The sequence below is a fragment of the Bos grunniens genome, chromosome 27 (assembly GCF_055505025.1).
Source record: "Bos grunniens cultivar Pamir isolate PY7600 chromosome 27, Bosgru_T2T1.0, whole genome shotgun sequence".
NCBI classification, from domain to species: Eukaryota; Metazoa; Chordata; class Mammalia; order Artiodactyla; family Bovidae; genus Bos; species Bos grunniens.
The window spans coordinates 687,273-709,067 of record NC_141191.1 but is presented as its reverse complement, the minus strand read 5'-3'; the positions used below and the strand labels follow the sequence as shown (position 1 = coordinate 709,067).

Here is a 21,795-nt window from a genome sequence, read left to right as displayed (position 1 = left end):
CAGCAGATTGAATGAACCCCTGTACCCACTGTGGGTTCATTTTAAGTGCCTTGAGTGAGGTTGGTCAAGCCCTTGCTGAGCTCGAGTGAGGGAGTCCGACAGGGAGGACCGAGCTCAGGGTGAGAGTGAGGGGCAGCTAGCGTGGTGAGTCCTCCTCAGCTGAGTGGGTTCTGGGGACGCCCTTGAGTTCAGGGCTGCCCTTTCAGTAGCCTCACTGGAGGCTTGTTTGGGGGGTAGAGGGGGCAGAAGCCCACTTAGAAGACGTGCTCATTCCCAGGGCTGGTGGTTTCTGAAGGAGTTTATACTGGTTGGTTTGACTGTGACCCAGTACCTTGCAGGGTCATGTTTGACAGGGGGCCTGAGCTGTGGGCACAGCCTGCCTTCTCCTGCACTCCACACTCAATTGTTGTCTTTTTGGCAGCCCCTCCCCCCTCTCTGCACCCTTGACAATGGACCTGAGCCCAGCCCCCCTGTTGCCACAGAGCCCCTTGTGACCGAGTGGGTTCCAGTTCTGGGCTCCTGGGAGATGTGCTGGAGGCGGAGCCTTCATGCCATTTGGTGGTCATAGTGTGAGAGCAGTGGTCATAGTGTGAGAACGGTGTGTGTGAGAGTGGTGTGTGAGAGCAGTGTGTGTGAGAGTGGTGGTCGTAGTGTGAGATTGGTGGTGATAGCTCGGTAGCCGAGGTATCCTACCGTGAAACAGCGGTTGCCCCCGAGTGGGGGGCTGCCCCTATCCGCGAGGATGGGTCGCAGAAGGGCCCGCCTTTGGGCGTTATTCCAGCGCTGCAACCCCAAGGCAAAGGCGAAGACTAGGAAGGACTTGGCCTCGGCCCACGTCCTGGAAGCAGAGCGGCCTGAGGTGAGAGCAGCTGGGGGCTGGGCCCGTCAGATTGGCCCTCACCTGGCGAAGCACTGGGGTTGTGTTTCATTTTGTTAGCATGGTTGTGGGCCCTGCCGGCCAGGGCATTCTGGCCTTAGTGGGCAGGATCGACCCCAGCAGGTTTACCTTGTAAGAGGTTGTGCAGTTGCTGCATGGAGGATGGGCGGGGGCCCCACAAGAAGGGAAACACTGGCTGGAGAAGTCACTGGGGCACATGGACTGAGCTATAGAGTCAGTCCTTGAAGCAGAAAGGGTAAGGCCCTTAATGTCTCCCTTCTTGCAAAGAAAGGATATACGGGCTGGAGGAATCTCTGGGGCATGAGGATCGAGCTAGAGAGTCAGTCCTTGAAGCAGAACGGCTAAGCCCGTTAATGTCTCCCATGTTACAAAGCACAGACCAGTGTGTCCAGTATTTTAATGACAGGTACCTACTGCTTACGTGTATGACATACACCCTCATAGCTACACATGTCTACTGCATGCCTCTTACAAGTGCTGGGCACTGTTCTGGGTGCTGAACACTCAGTATGTAGTAGTGGATACGTAGCCCAGGATTTTTTTAATTTCTGCAAAGAAAAATAGAAGAACGAAAGACTCCGTGTGGTTCAGTTTGAGCAAGTTCACCACGTGGACGGCCCCGCATGCACGCAAATTGTGGTAAAGTACATATAACATAAATTTAACATTTTAACCAGTTGATTGAATGACTGGGTGGCTTCTGTGGAGTCAGGCTAACAGATGGCTTTGAGGTGCCATCCGCCTTTTTCCCAGAGGAACACTCCAAAGCCTCGTGGCCTTGTAGACCTTCCTTTTTTTCTTCACTTTCCCCAGTGGCTCCAGGTCTGTGTGTCGTTTAAGAATCTCTTTATCCACTTTGTTGTTAGGTTTACGTTTTGGAAAGTTTCTCAAATGTCCCTGGGTCTTGAGAAGGCAGGCTTGGATTCCAGGTTCTCTCCTGCCGCGTGCCTGCCAGGTCGAGGTGGAGGCTGAAGGCCGGTCTGAGTTGTGGTGGTCTGTGTGGTCTTGGGGTCAGTGGACCCCTCTTCTCTGGAGGGGCATGGAGATCCTTTGTGTGGAGCCTGGAGAGACTTGACAGGGTCAGTCTTCACAGTCTCACTCTCTTTTTAATTTATGTTTGCATTTAGTTTCTCATTTAACTGTTTTCTAGGAATTTCCAACTCCCGAAGGATACACCTACAGGGAGCAGCTTTGTAAAAGCAAAGAGGAAATCGCTCAGCTGAAAGCTGAAAGAAACAACACCAGGGTCAGTAGGGGGATTCTCACGTATTGACATTTGCCCCTCGGGGGTCACTGCTGGCCTCCGTGTGCTGTCTTTAAACTTTGTCTGATTTTCAAGTCATTTTCCACATCTTCCCGCTGAACAGACCAGGGTGGATCAGTTCTGGGTTCTCATACCTTGCTTCAAATTTCTGATGAGAGCTAATGTAATTTTAGTACATATGAGGGGGGAGTTCTCTTAACTTACATTTTTGTCCACGCTACACTTTGTGTGGGATCTTAGTTCCCCGACCAGGGGTTAAAACCCATGATCCTTGAAGAAGTGTGGAGTCTTAACTACTGGACCCCTGGGGAAGTCCACTCTAACTTTCGACTGAACTGGCAGGATTCCAACGTGCCTTAGCATGTTTCCGGCTATAGCGTGAGGCTGAGAGGAGTTATCGGCCCGGAATTCAAGCATGAGGTTGAAGGTGTTCCTTTGGCCCTGCCCTGCAGCTGCTGCTGGAGCACCTGGAGTGCCTGGTTTCGCGATATATTCCACCCGTCGGGATGACAGCAGGCAAGCGGCAGGCGCAGTCCCCAGCCGGCGTGAGGAGTGAGGTGGAGGTGCTCAGGGCGCTGAAATTGCTCTTTGAACACCACAAGGCCCTGGACGAGAAGGTACCAGCCATCCGGCCGTCCTGGATTTGTACACTTGCTGCCTTGTTAGGCGGATGATGCACATATTTATGTAACTAGTTGACTTCTGAGCGTCTTGAATTCTTGTATATACATTTTTTTCTGTAAGAATTCAGAGTTTTATATGGTTAAAAAGCGTTGCCTGCATACATGCTCAGTCGTGTCCGAATCTTTGCAACCCTGTGGACTGTAGCCCACCATGCTCCTCTCTTCATGGGGCTTCCCAGTCATGAATACTGGAGTGGGTGGCCATCTTCTACTCCAGGGAATCTTCCTGGCCCAGGGATCGAACCTGCCCTCGTGCATTGGCAGGCGGATTCTTTACCACTGAGCCACCTGGGAAGCCCCCAGTTAAAAAGTATTAGTTGGCATGAATGTCTCAAGATTTATTATATTCTGTATATCAATTTGCAGTTAAAAGCTGGGTAATAATTAATTTAGGAGAACATTTTGTTCTCTCAAACTTAGAATTTAAAGCTGTTAACAAGCAGATTCTCTTGATGTTAAGATCAATGAGAGACATTCAAGGTATTCTGTGACAGTATCCATGTATTAGGGTGAGTATACACTAAGAAGTGTACTAACGTATATACACACATCAACACACAGTGACTCAGCCCCTTTTATTTGAGTTGAGAGCGTGATTACGAGTAGCACTCGAAAGGTGTAGTTTGTTAGAAGAAGAATTAGGTGCCACACATAAAGAGGTAAGTTTGATCAGTCTTTGTGTAATTTCCGTGAAGGGTTTGTCATTTGAATCCTTTCATTTTAAAAAAGAATGAAGGCTGTAGTGGTGGGCATCAGATGTCATTTATCTTTCTGATTGAGGACCCGCCCACCAGGGTTATTTTAATGACTAGTAAACTAGACTTGTGGCTCAGAGTTGCAGGATCTCTTAAGTACCCCTTTGTCCAGTAGAAGACAAATTCTGACTCTAATCACCTGGTGGTATTCGGGATGGATAGCATCACCATGTATTTTCTTTTTATGTTGTGTTTTCAGTTTAGAGTTGAGTTTTCCAGGTGGAGTTTTGCTGTCTTTACTTATTTCTTAACTCTGATTCAATTTTTTTGGTTTTAGCAGATGATTCTTTCAGAGGAGAATAACCAGGAAAAGATACTAACGGACAGGGTGCTTGATGTACATCATGAGCAAGAAAACATGCCAAGCGCCAATGGAAAGGCAAGTCCTTGGTCTCGCTCTCTGTCTGGTTCTCGTCTTACCATCCAGTCTATGCGGGGCTGTTGGGACCTCTCACCGATGCACCATGTAGGTCTGAGTGGCCACGAGGGTCCTGTGAGCTCCCAGAGCGCAGAAGGCAGTTTTGACCTCACAGATTGCCCGGAAGTACTGTGTTCCCTCCCTCCCAAAACCAGGCTGTGTAAGGCTTCCTTTCCCCCTTAGAGACCCTCCGATGGCTCTCTAAGCCACAAGGAAGACATGGTTAAGAAGATGGAGCTACAGGAAATCATAGAGAGGCAGTTGCGGGAGCAGAGCCAGATGGAGGAGCGCCTGGCAGCCCTCTCTGCCCACGTGAAACATCTGGAGGAGGACCTGGACACGGCCAGGAAGGACCTCCTCAAGTCCAAGGACATGAGCAGAAAACTTGAGCGGGACGTCCGCGAAGTGAGTGACTGCAGCTGTGTCTGTTGTCCTGAGGTGGAATGTGGGTTTCTTGTTCTCCCGGGGATCTCAGCCTTGGGATGGCTGCGTGAGTAAGAGCAGAGCACCGGAGAGACCACAACTGGCTGCCTCCCTGCCTCTGCATCGAGGTCTCTGGGTAGAAGAGGCCTGGTCCAGGCGGTCCGTTGGCAGTGGACCAATGTGAGGGCAGCCCTGACGCTGTGCTGCACCCTGGGTGTGGACTCCTCATTTCCACAAGTTCTAGGGGGCCCACTGTGTTCCTTTTTTAAAAATTCATTCATCCATTCATTCATTTATTGGCGTATAGTTGCTTTACACTGCTGTGTCAATTTCTGCTGTACAGCAAAGTGAATCAGTCATCTATCTATCTATCTATCTATTTACGTATCTGTCTCTCTTTTAGATTTCCTGCCCATTTGCTTCACCACAGAGCACTGAGCGGACTTCCCTGTGCTGTACACTAGGTCCTCACTCGTTGACTTTATGTGTAGTATCAGTGCTGTATATATGTCAACCCGAGTCTCCCGGTTCATCCCCGCCCCCCGCCCCCCGCAACTGCCTGTCGAATGTGTTCCTGATGATGCTGAAATTTGCTTCTGATTCACTCAGGCGAGTCTGGTGACACCTGTGGAGCCTGTTCTCTCGGAGAGATGGGAGCATGCTGTGTGGGCTCTGCTGAGGCAGCTTGCCTGGCCATCTTCTCGAGTTTTCTGAGGTTCCGCTCCTTGAAGGGATGTGTGACAGTGATACCGGCGGTCAGACAAGTCGAGTGGTGTTTGCTCACCCTCAGATCCTCAGGCCCGAGCTGTGTAACCATGTGGAATCGTGATGTCTCTGGCGGTCATGTCTGCGGGTGTCCTGATTTATGAGAAACTCCCTAGCGGTCACTGTGAAAACAGAGAGTGCTGGGGACTCAGGCCTCTTCCTGTGAGCCTCGCCTCTCCTCTGTGCACAGACAGACAGCACCCACCCGGCCCACCCCTCCCCCGTGAGACCGTCTCAGAGAGAACCCCTCCAACATGTGGTACAGCAGGTGTACTTGTTTAGTAGCTTGGTGTGAGTAATTCTGTGTGAGAACTCAAAACAGAAATATTTGCACAGGTTTGCATAAGCTATTCACACTACTCTTTGGCAACAGGAGATTAGGTGGCACAGTTTAATACGTATAGAATTCTAGAAAACGCGTTTTCAAGACCTTTCACTTTTAAAGTTAGGACTTTGCTCTCACATTGGTTACTTAGTGACCAGGGAGGGACCTGAAGTGGATTTTGAAGTGGCGGACAGGAGTTGCACCAGCAGCAAGTTCTGGTCCTGGTTTGAGCATTTCATCCATGTGGTGTAACTCTGCTTTTGAAGAACTAGGCTTGAGAAGGCTGCTCCCAGTTTTGTACAATTTGACTTCTGTTTCCACTCGTTAATATTCTACTTTAATTCTGAGGAAATTGCATGAGACTTTTCCAACTTTCACTCGAGGAAACGAGCCTCAGAGCTCCCTGTTGGATCTGTTGAAGGTCCCTCCCTGTTCTGGGTCAAGCCCGCCTGTATGGTGTAGCCGACAGAGGTCCTGACTTCATGCCAGATACCTTCCATCCTGGAATTCTTGCAATAACAGGGTAGTTTAGTATACTTTTCGTTTGCTGTTTGGGTTTATTATGTAGAAAAGAAGCTTGGTAAATCAAGTGGCTGGACAGAACGTTAAGACAGATGGGTGCCAATCGTGGCAAACGTGACCTTTGGGATAGGCGCATTTTTGCTCACGTCCGAGAAAACTGCCGTGTGTAAGACTTTTATTCTGAGGATGTTAACTTAATGTTTGATTTGAAACTTAGGACGACATCAGTAATAAACTTGAAAATGAAGTTGCAAATAAGGATTCTAGGCATCGACAGGTAATGGCTTTTATGAACCGTGTCTGACTTTTATAGTAGTGAATTACTGAGGAAGGAAGGTAAAGATCTTTTCATGTGACTCCCACATTGGAAATCAAGTCCCAGTGTAAAGTTCTTATGACCCTAAAATACTGTGTTCAAAAGTGTGGATGTACATCATGGTAAATCAGCTGTACTGGAAGGAAATACATTTTTAAAAAATTGCGGGTGACTGCAACTTACAGGTTTGAATTATTTGGGACTTGGTTTAACCATTTTGTGGAATTCCATTCCTGACTCTTTTGTTTTACTTGAAGGTGAATCTGTTGGCTTGTTAGAGTTGTTACCGAAAGAGTAGAGAGCAGCAGGGAACTTCACGGCAGCTGGCTGCCTGTTGGGAACTGGGGTCACTGTGACAAAAGGCAGGGTTAGAGCTCCGGTCTGATTAGGGTTTGTACTTCCTGTGGTGTGGTGAGCCTTACTCGCTCCTGTTCCCGAGTGGTCTCAGATAATCAGGACTTAACCAGGAAAACCAAATCTGGCTTCTCCAAAACAAAGTGAGTCAGTCTGGTGTGTGCCAAAGTGTATCATTGTCCCCACCCCAAAAATAAAATACTAGAAAGCCATTGAAAAGTATGATGGGGAATGCTAATTAAAAGCATCACGATATACAAAATAATGGCTGTAAAAGGCAGATCAGAAAATACTATGTACCATATGCTATTGTTTTCTGCGGGTTTTAAAGCATAGCATATTGTTTGTGTACGTACATAGAGGAATACGCACACAGAAAAAGTAAGAAAGCTGCTTAGAAACAAATGCTAACCTCTCAGGAACCTGAGCTTATAGATAGTTTAATTTTTTTTTGTTTTTTAAAAAAGAATCTGTCTAAATGTTCTACATTGAAAGTTTTTCAGTGTAAGAAGATCTGTTAAAAGAATAATCGTGCATTTACAAATACTAGTTGACTGGCATTTCACCAGGCATGCTCTTATCAGGTCTGTATTTCAGAAGAGATGAAAGCCATATTTTGGCTTACACGCCCGTAGCCATCTGCGGTCGGTAGGGTTCCCTCTAAATGATGATTCTGGTGATATTTTAATAAGGGTCTGTAGTGAACCCTTCTTCCCGTAACTTGTCGATAAGAATGAATAAGATTCTACAGATCTTCTTTAATATAGAAGAACTTTTTTTTTTTTTTTTTTTACGATGTCCTTGGGGAATGTTTAGGAAAAGCAAATACTCTGGCAGGAGGTGTTCTGCTCACTGAGACCAAGCCCAGGAACACTGAGAGAAAATTTACCCTGAGGGAGCTTCCGAAACAGAATGAATCCACTAGACACGTGCATTTAGGTTTTGTCTCAGCTTACTTAAAGCGACAGTGGCTACACCTCTCGGCCTGTGTTGATCCTCTGCTCTCCCTTTGTAGACAGAGGATAAGAACCGCCAGTTGCAGGAGCGCCTGGAGCTGGTAGAGAAGCTGCAGCAGAGACTGCGGAGGGCAGAGACGCTGCCCGAGGTGGAGGCGGAGCAGGCGCAGAGGGTGGCCTCGCTCTCCAAGGTGCTGCTCTGGGTCCCTGGGGGGCGGGCACAGGGAGGGCCTGTTCCCCTGCTCTCCCACCGCGCCCCTGCCCGTGCTGCTCAGTCCACACAGGAGCGCAGACGTGGGGGTCGTGCTGCCCGTCTGAGATGGGAGCGCTCCCTGAGTGTCAGGCACGCCCCACTTCTGCATCATCCCTACGTTAATTTCCCTCCAGTTTTGTCCCAAGTTGTGTGTGTGCCTAGGACGCTTCAGCTCCGAGTCACTGCTGCTCAGAGTTCAGTCAGCCACTCAAAGCCTAGCAGGATAGAGACCTAGAAAAATCCCATTCTCGTTTAAGAGATGGCCAAAATAGCTCTGTAATGAACACAGTTTTAAGTTGTTATCCATACACTTGTTAAAGAAGTCCCAGCAGGGCACGTGCAGACCCGAGGCCCCACTCCCCACTCGCCGTCCCCAGAAGCCCGTGGGTGAGAGGCCATGTCCTTGGGATGTGGCGCTGCTGGGGGCACCGACCCCATTGCCAGCCAGCCAGCCACCCTGTCCTTCTGACGGGAAAGGTGTTGCCCTGCGCTGCCAGTGGGCACTGGCTGAACATAGAGAGTCGGGCCGGGTCTGTGCTGACGTGGCTGTCGGAAGCCTTGCCAGGAGCTCAGTGAGTGCCTGAGGGGCCATCACGTCGCGGGAGGCCGCCAGTGTCCGGTGCTCACAGACCCTCCCAGAGCAGGGTCACTAACAGCCGCCAGGGGGCACCCTTCTGCCTGTGATCTTCCTCTCCAGGCTTGGTTTCTCCTCTCCCCTGGCATCTCTGCTGTCCATCCCCAGTCGGCCTTGTAGTCCGACCTTTTGTCTTCCGGAAGCTCTACCACTCAGGAGGCTAAACGGTTCGAACTTCCTTCCCAGCTTAGGAAGGTAGAACGTGTGCCTCGGGTTTGCCGCTGTGTGCTGCCCACGCGGGATCGCCACAGGCAGTCAGAGGAGGGAGTGCAGCGGCCGTGGGTGTGGGGCCTGGGGCACGGGGAGCACGTCTCCTCTCACGAGCTGGTCACCAGCATCCTCCGTGAGCCATGTGTCACACACGAAGCCGCGCAGGCTGTGTGAGCAGGCATGCGGGCATGCCCCCGGCGAACCCAGGGCCCGTGGTTCGCACAGAGCATGGCCCGCTTGCCGCCCCTGCGATCACAGCCCGCGTGCTGTCAGGACAGGGTTGTTGTGAGCGGAGCTGACGCTGTTCTTGGCCGACAGGCAGGAGAGAGAGACACAGCAGCATCGAGGATAGGCTGTGCCAGATGGAGGCCCAACTGGAGGCAAAGAACAAGGAGCTGCAGCGGGTGCCTGTGCTGACAGGGAGGCGGCGTCTGGGCAGGAGACATGGCTTGGGCAGGGGCCAGCACTGCCTTTCTCCACCAGTCCCGTCTCTGGCATCGAGTGTGTGCCTGTGTGGCCCCATCTGCTGATCCGGGCACCCACCTCCTTGGGAGCAGGGCCAGAGGTGGTCGCCCATAGGCAGTGGGTAGGAGCCAGGGCTTCCCCACATTCAAAGAGGCTGCTTGTTGCTCTGACCAGCCAGTCCGGGGAGCTGCTTGGGATACAGGTGGACCTCCCAACTGCCCCTCAGACAAACCTAGGGGTGCCAGCCTGGGGCCCATGAAACTGAAGGCATGGCACCCAGGTGTGGAGCCTGCTTGCCTCGGACGTGGCGCTGGAGTCCCACATGCCAAACCGCTGGTCCAGACACGGTGTGTGTGTAGGATGGCTGCCTCTAGACAGGAGAACCGCAGTTGCGCTGCAACAGAAGGCGCGTCAGGAAAGGGTGATGGTGGAGGCTCACATCACCGAGTCCTGAGAGAGGTTTCCTGGAAAGGTTGGCCACACGGCAATACAGACCATCCAGGAAATGGAGTGGGGATCCCGGGTCCAGCCTCACGTGTCAGTACTGTCCCCACCATACCTGTGTTCTTGGGCCTGGACTGCAGAGCCTCACAGGCGGACTTCCAGGGGGCAGTGGTTCTGACTCCCATCGTGAGACCCCCGGTGAGGCGCCCTCCCCGCTTAGGCAGAGAGCTCAATATCTCCCGATCAGGTGTGCACTTCTTACTTTCATAACTGCTGCTCAGAGGCTGTTGAGATCGGGATGCTGTTTATGACTAGACTAAGCCAATTCAAAGTCAACTTTTGTTTTGCTTTAAAAATCTTTGAATGCCGATGCCTTATTGTGGAAGCTGTGACAGGTTTTGTTTCCTTGGGCTCAAAAATCACTGCAGACGGTGACTGCAGCCATGAGATTAAAAAATGCTTGCTCCTTGGAAAGCTATGATAAACATAGACAGCATATTGAAAAGTAGAGACATCACTTTGCCGACAAACCATATACTCAAACCATATATGACAAACCATATACTCAAAACTATGGTTTTTCCGGTAGTAATGTATGGGTGTGAGAGTTGGACCATAAAGAAGGCTGAGCACTGAAGAATTGATGCTTTCGAATTGTGTTGCTGGAGAAGACTCTGCTTTAACAGAAAATAAACTTTTTAAATGTATTACGATGGAGAATTGCAAACATGCACAAAAGTGGATGGAGTAGTATAATAAATACCCATGACCCGTCCCGTCAATTAGTCTCAGCAATTTCTCATACAGAGCCAATCTCAAATAGATCATTCTTTTGTCTTCTCTCCATTTTTTTTTTAATACAGTAGGTCCTAAAACAGCTTTTTAAACCTTGAAATTGATGCTCATCTTACAAAACACAGACTTGGCAACTTTGTTATTGCATTTAAAAATTGCTTGAGGTAATTATTTCCAGTTTTTTAATATGAATTTTCATATTGGAAAAGACCCTGATGCTGGGAAAGATTGAAGTCAGGAAGAGAGTGGATGACAGAGGATGAGATGGTTGGACGGCATCACCAACTCAGTGGACATGAGTTTGAGCAGATGCTTAGCAGAAGTCAAGTTCCATTTTCCTTATGGCTAATCCACTGCTATAACACGTATATCACTTCTGGTTTTGAACACTGAATGTGTTTGCATTATAGATGGATGTAGAGTGTGTGGCTGTTGTGTGTGGTTCAGAATTCTGAGTAGTCCTTTCAGGCATCACCCAAAACCTCAGACAAAGCGTGAGCCATTCACGTGGACTGTGCTGTGCGTCAGAAAGATAATACGAGCCACCTACACAATCTAAAATTTCCTAAAAACCAATGGGCTACTCGACGTCCTTCTTTCACCACGAGTCTTGAAATCCTCTGTGTGATTTCCACATCGGGCTTTGCACCAGCCTGTCTCACGTGCTCAGGGGCTGCACGAGGCGAGTGACTGCCGTGGCCGACAGCACAGAGCTTCCAGGTTGAGTTGAGTGACTCACAAACTTGGCCCGTTTGACTTGTTTTACCCCATGAGCAAGTGAAGTGGGCTGTAGAGGAATGAATGTGAGGAATGCAGGTGAGCTCCATGGAGACAGTTTAAAGCAGTGAGAGGAGGGAGGGCAATAGAGTGAGTCGTGTCCCCCTGACCCGAAACCCCCGCCTGAAGTCTAGCTTCTCTCTACAGACTTCATCGTTGTTAATGGCTTGCCATGTTTCCTCCAGAGAAACCTTTTCTACACCTGAGATGGAACTTCCTCCTCATTATGGTTTATAAGGGTTAATATTGTTCTGAGTGTTTCTATTTGCTAGGGACTCTTAGAGAACATTTTCTCAGAATTACAATGTTGGGAGTTGATACCTACTGATGTAACCTGTTCTGCACATTTTGGTGCAAGTCACGTTACATCCAGAAAACAAGCGGTGCAGGCTGTGTCATTTACTGTTTCCTAGGACCAGCTGATTCTAAACCTGGAAACCCTGAGAGCTGAAGTGGACCAGACGAGACTGCGAGGGGCTCCCTTCCACCACAGGTAGGCTGCTCCCCCGGGCAGCTCCCCTCAGCGCTGTTGAGTGTGACAAGGGCCTGTCTGGTGTGTGGACAGTATGACTGGGTGTTGCTCATGGTCGCACCTCAAGGAGCCTGTAGCTTTGTGGCCAGCGAGAGGGAAGAGACAAGCATCGTTCCTTAGGGTCAAACTTGGTACCACGGAGTGGTCGTCACAGGATTGACAACACTCAAAACCACAGGCAGAGGTTTGGAAGTAGGGGGCCGACCAGTTGGTATTTGGGCGTATTCATCTGAGGGGCCTGACAGACTGTGACGCTGACGTTTCTGAAGAGTCGCAGAAGGTTAATGACCTGTAGTCTTTTGACTGCGGTGGGAGGAATCACCTGGCTTGTGAATGAGGAGAGCAGATTACTGAGCATCCTGATTTTTTCTTCCTCGTTGTTATAGGGGCAGTAATTCTTATTAAGTATTTAAATGTTTCTTTGGCTTCTTCACGGAAAATGGTCACAAGTGAGAGAGAAACTTTAGCAAAGGTTATTAAGTGCTTACTGGTGACATTCATTCATCTGTAGGAAATGGACTACTGCTTGAATCCTGACTTAGGAGACAGTTTGGAGCCCATACGCATATTTCTGTGTTTGAGTGCTTAGGGGATCCTCGCAGTCCAGAGCCCCCACCCAGCTTTCTTCTAGAGAAAAGGAGATGTCATTTGAGACAAAGGCAGAGCCAGAAACTGGTCCTGTGTCTGAAACCATGGTGGGTGGAGTTCAAGGAGAGCACGTGCCCTACAGAACAGGAGGGGACGTGGCCGGACTTGGTGGCAGAGCTCCTCCAGGGTGAGGGGCTGGGGCTGTCAGAGGTGGGGAACCCCTGCTCCCAGGGTGGACGAGGTGAGTGTGAGGAGGACTGCGTAGACAGTGGAGGAAGAGGAGGTGGACACGGCCTCCTCCTCTTGGGGGTTTTTGGGTAACGAGGAGGGACCTGGTGCCAGGAACCGAGGCCTGACACAATTGGGGGCTTCAGATGGAGAAGCCTGGGGCCTGGTCACCAGTCCCGTGTGTGTCAGTGAGAGTGAGAGACGAGAAGAGGAAGCAGCCGCGGGGCAGGAGGAGCCGCTGTGCTCTGAAGACAGTGGGCCACAGCGGCTGGTGCGAGGGAGGGATGTCTCCAGGAGGCAGCTCTGGAGGGGTCACAGCAGTGACTTAGCAGCACAGGTGGGGCCTCAGAGTGGGGCTTGTGGGCAGTGTGGGCTGGGTGGGGGGCACTGTGCTGCCTCAGGAGGGAGGGAGTGGGGACTGAAAACTGGCTCACAGGCAGGGCAGGCACGGCGTATTTGGTGGGACCTCCCAGAGGAATTGGTCACCTTGTCTCTGAGACCTTCTCCCGGAGGAAAGAGCTTCGGGTGAGGAGGGGGAGAGAGATGGAGGCTGCACCCCGCGAGGGGACTGGGAGGTGATGGTTGGGGATTGACCCAACCCGGAGGCCTCTGTGGCCCTCAGAGGACCCTCGAGGGTCCCCAGTCCACAGCGGGACTGTGTCGTACCCCCCACTCAGTTCCCAAGTGTGCTCTAGCCCCAGGCACTTGGGTGGAAATGGAGCAGAGAAGGGAAAAGTTCTGTCAGGAGGGAGGGGAGATGGGAGGGAGGACAGGTGTGGCTCCGGGAGATTCCAGATTTCTATCTCCTGTGCAGCACAGTGTTCACAAAACTGTCGAGCAGAGCAGCCTGTGACCCCGAGCAGGCTGAGCTGGTGGTTGGCCATGGCCACTCTGCAGACATATGGGGTGTCCTGTCCTCGGAGGAAGGCCCTGTCTCCTGGGTTTAGGGACTTCTGCACATGAAGGCACCACCCTCGTCCCAGAGACAAGACTGAGCAGAGCCCGGGCAGTCCTGCAGTACAGGCGGCTCACAGTCAAGGCGGGGCTGCCCTGCCTCCCAGCAGGCCCCTGCTGAGTGAGCTCCTGGCACCTGCAGGCCCAGGCCTTAGTGCTCAGGGCCTGAGCATCTGTGCTGGGCCTTGTTCAGCCCAGACTCTGGTGACACGCTCACCTCTGCTTTAATGGGAGACACCAATGGTGCTCAGCTCCGAGCTGTGGGTCCAAGGCTTTTCTGCTGCGGGTTGCCTGAGGCGCCTTTAAAAGCACTGAGAGCCGTGCAGACAGTGTTCCAGGCAGACCGGTGATTGTGATCCACAGACTTCCCGTGGGAAAGGGAGGTCAGAGCAGGCGTGGGCCAAAGGGGAGGTGGGGTGCCAAGGGGAAAGCAAAGCAGGTGCACGCCCTGCCCTGGAACTTCAGAGCGGGCTCCAGGGGGACCCTAGACGCCCCAGCCCCAGACAGCCGGTCCTGTCCTAGTCAGCTCCACACCCTCGCGGCAGCACTGCCTTCCCCACATACGGGAGTTTTCCAGCTGCTGGGGATGAGCCCTGAGTGTCTGCAGAGCAGCGGGCGGCCTGTTGCTATTGGAGCCAGGAGGGCAGTGCCCTCCCGGGGGCCCTTTTGCTGTGAAATTGCCGATCTTCCAAATGGACAGGCTTTGGCTCGTCTGACAGAGTGAGCTCTCTTTTCTTCTAACAGCACTCTTCTTCCCCGTGTGTTTCAGCCGACCCCACTTGGGCAGCGCCCCGGACCTCAGGTTCCCTGTGGCGGACCGGCCGGCAGACTCCTTGGGCAACGGGGCGGTGCTGCGGTGCCCCCAGAAAGGCCGGCTGGCAGCGCTGCACGATGAGCCATCCGAGGCAAGGACCCCGCCACCCCCTTCCCATCCCTGGTGGGCACCTTGTGAGGCACCTGCCCCCTCACACTGTGGTCCTGAGGTGGGTTTGGAACAAAGCGCTGATAGATTGTTTTACGTCTCCCCATTTTCCTTTTTCTGGCTAAGAGTTTACTTTGAAGGCATGCTTTTTTTCCTTAACCAATTTTGATTATTTGTGGCCTACTGTGAGGCCCAGCATGGTACTAATTAGCACAGTTTTGAAATCGTCCTACGAGTAAATGGATACACATATCCATCAGCTTATAGTGAGAAGAATTCTCATTGGGAGTTTAAGTGCCTTTATCTTTTCGCCTCATTCATGCCATGTATTTGTTCATACATGTCTGTGTTTTGAGCTTCCACATTCAGTGAGCAGTTAGTTTGGGCCAGACATGGTCAGAAGTAGGACTCCAGCAGTGAATTAAAAACCGTGTGTGTCCTTTATCCACTGCTACGTAACGAATCATTGCAAAGCTTAGTGACTTCCCAGGGAGCAGCTCACAGTCCCCAGTGCCTGTGCATTCTAGCAGGCAGGCCTGGTTCAGGGCCTCCTGAGGGCAAGGGAAGGCCCCCCAGGGCTGGATGGCAGGCTTTCAGACTCACCTGGCTGCTGGGGACAGGCCGAGGTCCCTGCTGTGTGGCTTTCCCATGGCCTGGCGCTCCTCGGAACACCCTCTGAGAGCGAGAGTGCGGGGTTTAGCCCGGGGCCTTTCACGCCCTGGTCTCAAGGCCGCACACCTTCACTTCTGTTTGCGAGAGTGAGCTGCGAAGTCCTGCCTCGCTCAGGGGCTGAGCAGGAGTTGCCCCTTCTGCCTCTTGAAGGGAGGAGGATGGAAGAATTTGTGGACCCCTTTTTAAACCCGCGCAGCCTGTTGAACAGTAATGAGCAGGGAAAGGAGACCAGAGTGCCTGAGTTGTCCAAGGAGGAGGGGATGATCGTGTGTAAACAGGGTGGCCAGTGAGGTGACACCAGGAGGGTGACCTTGAACCAGAGACCCAGAGGCAGGAAGAGAAGTAGCCACTCGGAGATAGAAAAAGGGTCATGTCAACCAGCGGGGACAAGGGAGAGAGTAGGCCACATCAGGGAGGAGCCTGGGCTCAGGCCTGAGCAGCTCGAGGCCAGAGCCTGTCACCTGAGGTGAGGAGGGCTGCTGGGGCGGGGAGCTAAGAGCCGGGCCTCAGCCCTGTTGAGGTGGACGAGCCCATTGGGTGTCCCGGGGACGTGTCAGGAGAACAGCTGAGTGTTCCGGCCTGCATCCGGGAGAGAACTCATTCAGGTCAGGGTGGACTTCGGGTCGTGGGCATACAGATGGCATTTAAAGGCACGAGCACAGTAAAGTCACCAGGAGGGTGCCCGTGGGAGAGATGGGGTGCAAGGGTAGGGCTGTGGGGCATCCTGCATTCCAAGGTTGAGAAGGGGCGCAAGGGACTGAGGAATAACCGCAGGGAGGGCAAGGCGTGGAGCCCAGGGAGAAACATGCTGGGGGCAGGGGGTGGCGTGGGGGAGGGCAAGGAAAGGAAGGGGCTTGGTAACTCGGGTTCCTCGAGCCCCTGGGGAATTGCCCTGCAGGGCGGGGCTCACCGCCTGCTGGCAGAGAAGTGGAGACCTGGCGGGGAGGGGGACCATAGAGGCCACTCCCAAGGAGCTTTCAGAGACCCGCAGTGGGCGCTGCAGGGAGCCCTGGAGGAGGAATCTGCTGGTTCCCCTTGTGTGATTGGAAGGCGAGAGAAGGGAGAGGACATGCCGACCGGGCTGATGGGGGTGAACCCATAGGCAGCTGGTTCGCTGGAGCAGAGGAGGAATGATGGCAGGCGGTCCCGGAGCCAGCGAATGGGGTAGCCCAGCCCTGGGGCGGGGTCGTGATGAAGACAGGAGGCTAGGGCACTGGACACAGGGGCAGGGAGCCAGCAAGCCAGCACCTCGAGGCTGCCCCTCAGTTCCTTTGAGGTCCTGTCTGGGAAAGAAGGCAGGACCTGGGTGACAGTGTGGCAGGGGGGACGTTTTCCGAGAGAAGGGTGTGAGGTGTGAGAGCGGGAGGGCGGCACGGGGCCCCGCTGGCACTATCCCATGTGTCTCTGATGACAGAGCCACCCTTGCGGTGCGAGGAGCCATCCCCTAGAACAGCCCGAGGGCCTGTGTCCCGAGAGGAGAGCCACGGAGGGGCAGGCCCTCCCGTCTCCTGGCTGCCCCTGCTTGCGCCTCTCTGTGGGTGTTCAGACCAGCCTGGGAAACGGAGGACTGGGAGCCTGCGAGGACGGCACACTCTGGTGAACTGGTGCCAGTGATGACCGCTGATAGGGACCCAGCAGCTGCCGAGCTGAAGGGTTCTTTTTTCTTATTTTCCTCCAGCCTGGCTGATGGAGGCATGGATGTATTTTTGTAATTTTCAGTTTCTTTCTCTGACTCCATCAGCCCACCCTTGTGAATAACCTCATAGGATTGCCTGCCGTCCACGCTGAGACCTGAGTGTCACCAGGCCATCTAGGAACTGGATTCTCCCCCTGCCTGTTTCTTGAGTCCTGTTCACTTAAGAGATGGCAGTGTCTCATGAGCATGGTCCATTTATCCAGAGTCAGGGCTTCCATGTAAAATTGGGTTCAGTTCCTGATAGACTTGAGCTGCCCTGAATGTCGCTGATGAGACGTGGTCCTCTCATGCCCAGGTGCAGACCCCGAAGGAGCAGGACTGGGAGCGCATGCAGCAAGCCAGCATGCTGGCCGACGTGGCCCAGGCGTTTGAGAGTGACGAGGGCGTGTCTGACGACGAGGGCGACAGGGTCACCCTCTTCAGCTCGGCCACTCAGCTGTCGCCCGGCAGGCAGGCTGATGCCAAGACTCTGACCGTGATGATGCAGGAGCAGCTGGACGCCATCAACGAAGAGATCCGGTGGGTGATCCTGAACTCAGCTCCCCAGAAACTCGGTTTCACTGAGGAGCTGTCTTCTCCTAGGGACATCTGAGTGTTCCATAGTAAGAAACCTGACCTCAGGTCTGCTTCAAGAATTTTCAGTTTTGAGATGGCCCTTGATTACAGAGCTCGGTCAGCCAGGGCATTCTGTCCGTGGTGTGGTGTCAGCACTCTGTGGGGGCGGGGGGGGGCGTTGTGGGGTGTCCCCCCTCAGCTCTGAGCCACAAGGTGAGTGAGGTACCGAGGCGGTGTCCCCTGTGGCCCGTGGACCCTCCTGTGTCCCTCAGAGGCCCCCATGTTCTGGTGAAAAGCCACCTGGTGAAAGCTGGGGTTTTGCGCTTGGCAAATTCCCACTCAGATCTGCATTTTCCTTTTTAACTTAATGCAGTGTGAAGATTGGCTTGTTGTAAGACAGTGGTCCAAGGATGTGTGTTTGAGTTTTTCTCATCTCATCAGTATATTTAAGAAGTTTTCTTTAGACACCGTCTTGGCAGTTATAACAATTTTCAAAACAGGATAGAATCCAAAGGCCTGCCTCGTGGTGAGCGGGGGGCTTGGGTCTGGGTGCAGCCAGGTGGCTGGGGGCCCCGAGGCCTGCCTGGTGCCACACCCACACAGCTATGCCCGTGTCCCGAGTCCATGTTCAGAGTGGCCGCAGGCCGGTGACCCTGCACAGGACCAGGCAGAGCTGCTGCTCAGACTGTTCTCATCACGTCAGCCCAGGCCGAGGTGCCCGTTCCTGTCGGCCGAGCGGGATGCTCCGGGGGGAAGGCAGGGGGTGAATGGGACAACCAGCAAACGCAGGTGGTGTCGCCTGCCCATTTGACGCCAAGACAGACAGCTTTGTGGGCCGTGTTTGAGCACAGACGAGCTCAGAAAGATGGTCTTTCCGCATCCCTGCAGGAAGTATGGAACGGTTATATATTAATATTTTTATTTTTACAGCAAGTTGTCAGGTAAAAGTGATTTTTCCTTATGCGACAAGTTGACTTGATGTAAATGGTCAATTCTGTCCATCAACTTGTTATCAACAGTGAAAAACTTTCCAGATGTATGAGTAGAAGTGAAGCTGGAGAGTTTACTTCCTGTAAGAATCTTGTATTTTAATTTGAAAGTCATTTTATTTGCATAATCGTGTATTTAAACTGCTATATAAAAACATCCACCACACATTAGGGGAGAAGAGCAGAAACTGTGAATTCTAGGTTAATGCAGCACATTGACATGAATCCAGGAACTCACACAAAGCTGGTGGAGAACCTCATCAAGTGATGCGTCTGTATATATACAACCTTAAAAAAAAAAAAAAAAAAAAAAAGATCAACTCAGCACTTCATCTGGTCTGGAGACTTGTGTTTAGAAACTGCAGCTTGTTCGTGAATTGCTGTTTTGATTATACAGAGTTCCTGATTCCCAGTGGAAAAGACTTGAGGCACTGACGTGCATCTCTGCCCTGAGAGCAGGGGAGGTAAGGGTTGTCAACTTGAGGTATCTCTTCACAGGAAAGAGAGTTGCCACCAGGGCCCCTTCAGAATTTTAGAGTAAATAAGTGAAATCAAGCGTGAATGATCAGGGCCAGTTTGTAAGACTCAACGCTAAGTTATTCTAAGTTTGAGAATATTCAAAAGAGGAAACGTAGAACCTTTTGGCTGAGATGTTCATTGAGCAACTGTTTCTGGAATTTGCTAATCATGACACAGAATGCCAGCCCAAATTTATTGTCCAGATAGGTTCCTATGCTGACAAAGGCAGGTGACGCATTTTATTCTATTTTAGGTTGATCGAAGAAGAGAAGGAGAACACGGAGCAGCGGGCCGAGGAGACTGAGAGCAGGGAGGGCAGGGGGAGCTTAGGCAGCCTCCGTCGTTTTAAATCAGTGAGCTCCCTCAACCTGCTTCCCACCTCCTCGCATGCTGGCTCCTGCCCGCCCCTGCCCAAGCCCAGAACGAGGCGGCACAGCCTGGCGCAGGAGGGAGACCAGCTGGGCATCATGACTCTGGTATGTGTCTGCCTCCTCCCTGCCGCATCCCTCCCCCAGCACGCTGTTTTTTGTTTGTTTTTTGATTTTTCTCTTTATACCCAGAAGAAAATCAGGTACATTTGCTATGCTCAGAGGTCTAAAAGTTTTTAAACCGCCTAGTCTTTAATCATTCCACAATGGCACAGCAACAAATTAGTCTTGATATTTGGACCACTACTTAGCACGTCATCATGAACTCAGCCAGAGCCTGCCTCTGTAACGTTGGGCCTGGCCTGTGCTGGGCACAGCAGCTGCAGGGAAGTTTCTGTTCTCAGGGAGCAGACAGCTTCGTGAAAGTAGCCATAGGCAGCTCTCATGGCATGGGAAAGCCGTACAGCACATTCTCCATTGGGGATGCCTGGCTGCAGGGTGCAGGGCATGCGGTGGGAACAAAACCAAGAATCTACACTGGTCTGCTTGCTGATGGACCTGGCCATGCGCTCAGTCCAGCTCTGCGTGTGAAACCAGGTTAAAAGCCCAGGGCCCCAGGGCCCCAGGGAAGACATTGGGCTGCCTCAGTTTTCTGAGTCTAAAACTGGGATGACGACCTAGGGCTTTTGGTGACAGAGTGTGCGGCTCTAAAGCACATGTTCCAGCTTTCTTGTGTGTTTAGCTTAGGTGTTGTGAGTGTATTGCTGTTTACCCCATGAAATCACGTGTACAACATTCTGCTTTGTAACTGGACTTGTATTGTCTCTTTTTTCTGTTACCACCCATTTCATGTTAGCTGCATTGTTAGTCAGCTTATAATTAAATTAACCGTGAATCATTTTAGCGGCCTGTGAAGTGGTAACCAGTCCATTTTGTGGTCTTTTGACACTGTTTTTATAATTGGCATCATTGGCTAATTAGTTGATATTTAAAATTCTTTGATGATTTCTCTGTGGTTTCATGCTTGATTTCTTTCCAAATATTTGGAAAAGAACAGTTCTGTATGTTTTCCTTGCTGTTGGAGTTCTCTGACAGTGTGTCTGCTTTCATCATTGGTTTTGATTCCCTCTCTCATCCTGTTGTCTGCTTAGTCATCATGAATCCAGATCCCCCCCAGCCCCCGAAGCTGTAGTTTACCCATCCATCTCCCGTCCCCCGTCCCCTCACTTGCTCTGGTCATAGCCGTTCTGTGGTCCACAGCGTGTGTCCCCTTAGTCGGGTTTGTGCTTTGTCTTCATGTGTCATTAAATGGTGTTTTTTCCCCATAGCAGTAAGTTGAATTGGTGTATCACTGTGCAGTTACAGGAGAAGGCAGTGGCAAACCACTCCAGTACTCTTGCCTGGAAAATCCCATGGACAGAGGAACCTGGTAGGCTGCAGTCCATGGGGTCGCACAGAGTCGGACACGACTGAAGGGACTTAGCAGCAGCAGCACGCAGTTATAAGCATAATATATGTAGATGGATCCTAAACTACATATCATGTGTAATTCATAAATGAGATTGTGCTTACATAAAGAAATGATCCTCTTAAGTGTAGAATTAATGGACTTTTAGATATGCAGATGACATCACCCTTAAGGCAGAAAGTGAGAGGAACTAGAAAGCCTCTTGATGAAAGTGAAAGAGGAGAGTGAAAAAGTTGGCTTAAAGCTCACCATTCAGAAAACTAAGATCATGGTATCTGGTCCCATCACTTCATAGGAAATAGATGGGGAAACAGTGTCAGACTTTATTTTTTGGGGGCTCCAAAATCACTGCAGATGGTGACTGCAGCCATGAAATTAAAAGGCGCTTACTCCTTGGAAGCAAAGTTATGACCAACATAGATAGTGTATTCAAAAGCAGAGACATTACTTTGCCAACAAACGTCCATCTAGTCAAGGCTATGGTTTTTCCAGTTGTCATGTATGGATATGAAAGTTGGACTGTGAAGAAAGCTGAGCATCAAAGAATTGATGCTTTTGAGCTGTGGTGTTGGAGAAGACTCTTGAGAGTGAGTCCCTTGGACTGCAAGAAGGTCCAACCAGTCCATTCTAAAGGAGATCAGTCCTGGGTGTTCATTGGAAGGACTGATGCTAAAGCTGAAACTCCAGCACTTTGGCCACCTCAAGTGAAGAGTTGACACATTGGAAAAGACTCATGCTGGGAGGAATTGGGGGAAGGAGGAGAAGGGGAGGACAGAGGATGAGATGGTTGGATGGCATCACCAACTCAATGGACATGAGTTTGGGTGAACTCCAAGAGTTGGTGATGGACAGGGGATCCTGGCATGCTGCGATTCATGGGGTCACAAAGAGTCAGACACGACTGAGCAACTGAACTGAACTGACACAATATCCTTTCTGTGTTGGTGCTTGTATTTAAGACTGTAAATCTCATCAGCTTTTGCACAGTTAATGTCTCTATTAGACTCGTTAAAAAAGTATCTTCTATGGTTAATGTAAAGACTGCAC

At 51.4% G+C, this 21,795-nt stretch overlaps 1 protein-coding gene and 1 pseudogene across 1 annotated transcript; one reads left to right on the top strand and one right to left on the bottom strand.

Moving 5' to 3' along the window:
• The first annotated feature begins 603 nt into the window (after positions 1-603).
• On the top strand, positions 604-19,652 carry LOC147343340 (liprin-alpha-1-like). The gene is made up of 10 exons (XM_086379845.1): positions 604-859; positions 2,049-2,144; positions 2,615-2,779; positions 3,878-3,979; positions 4,202-4,456; positions 7,739-7,870; positions 11,671-11,750; positions 14,329-14,542; positions 17,145-17,368; positions 19,166-19,652. The coding sequence occupies exons 1-10, from the start codon at positions 743-745 to the stop codon at positions 19,518-19,520; spliced, it is 1,740 nt and encodes a 579-aa protein (XP_086235971.1). The 5' UTR covers positions 604-742; the 3' UTR covers positions 19,521-19,652.
• LOC147343341 (uncharacterized) lies at positions 8,012-9,870 on the bottom strand (annotated as a pseudogene).
• Positions 19,653-21,795: the final 2,143 nt, after the last annotated feature.

Excerpts from the sequence above, each read along its gene's own strand:
- LOC147343340 (XM_086379845.1), top strand. The coding sequence starts at position 743 with ATGGGTCGCAGAAGGGCCCGCCTTTGGGCGTTATTCCAGCGCTGCAAC. Across the intron at positions 3,980-4,201 it reads TGCCAAGCGCCAATGGAAAG|AGACCCTCCGATGGCTCTCT; the intron begins GCAAGTCCTTGG and ends TTTCCCCCTTAG. Across the intron at positions 4,457-7,738 it reads GCTGTGTCTGTTGTCCTGAG|ACAGAGGATAAGAACCGCCA; the intron begins GTGGAATGTGGG and ends CTCCCTTTGTAG.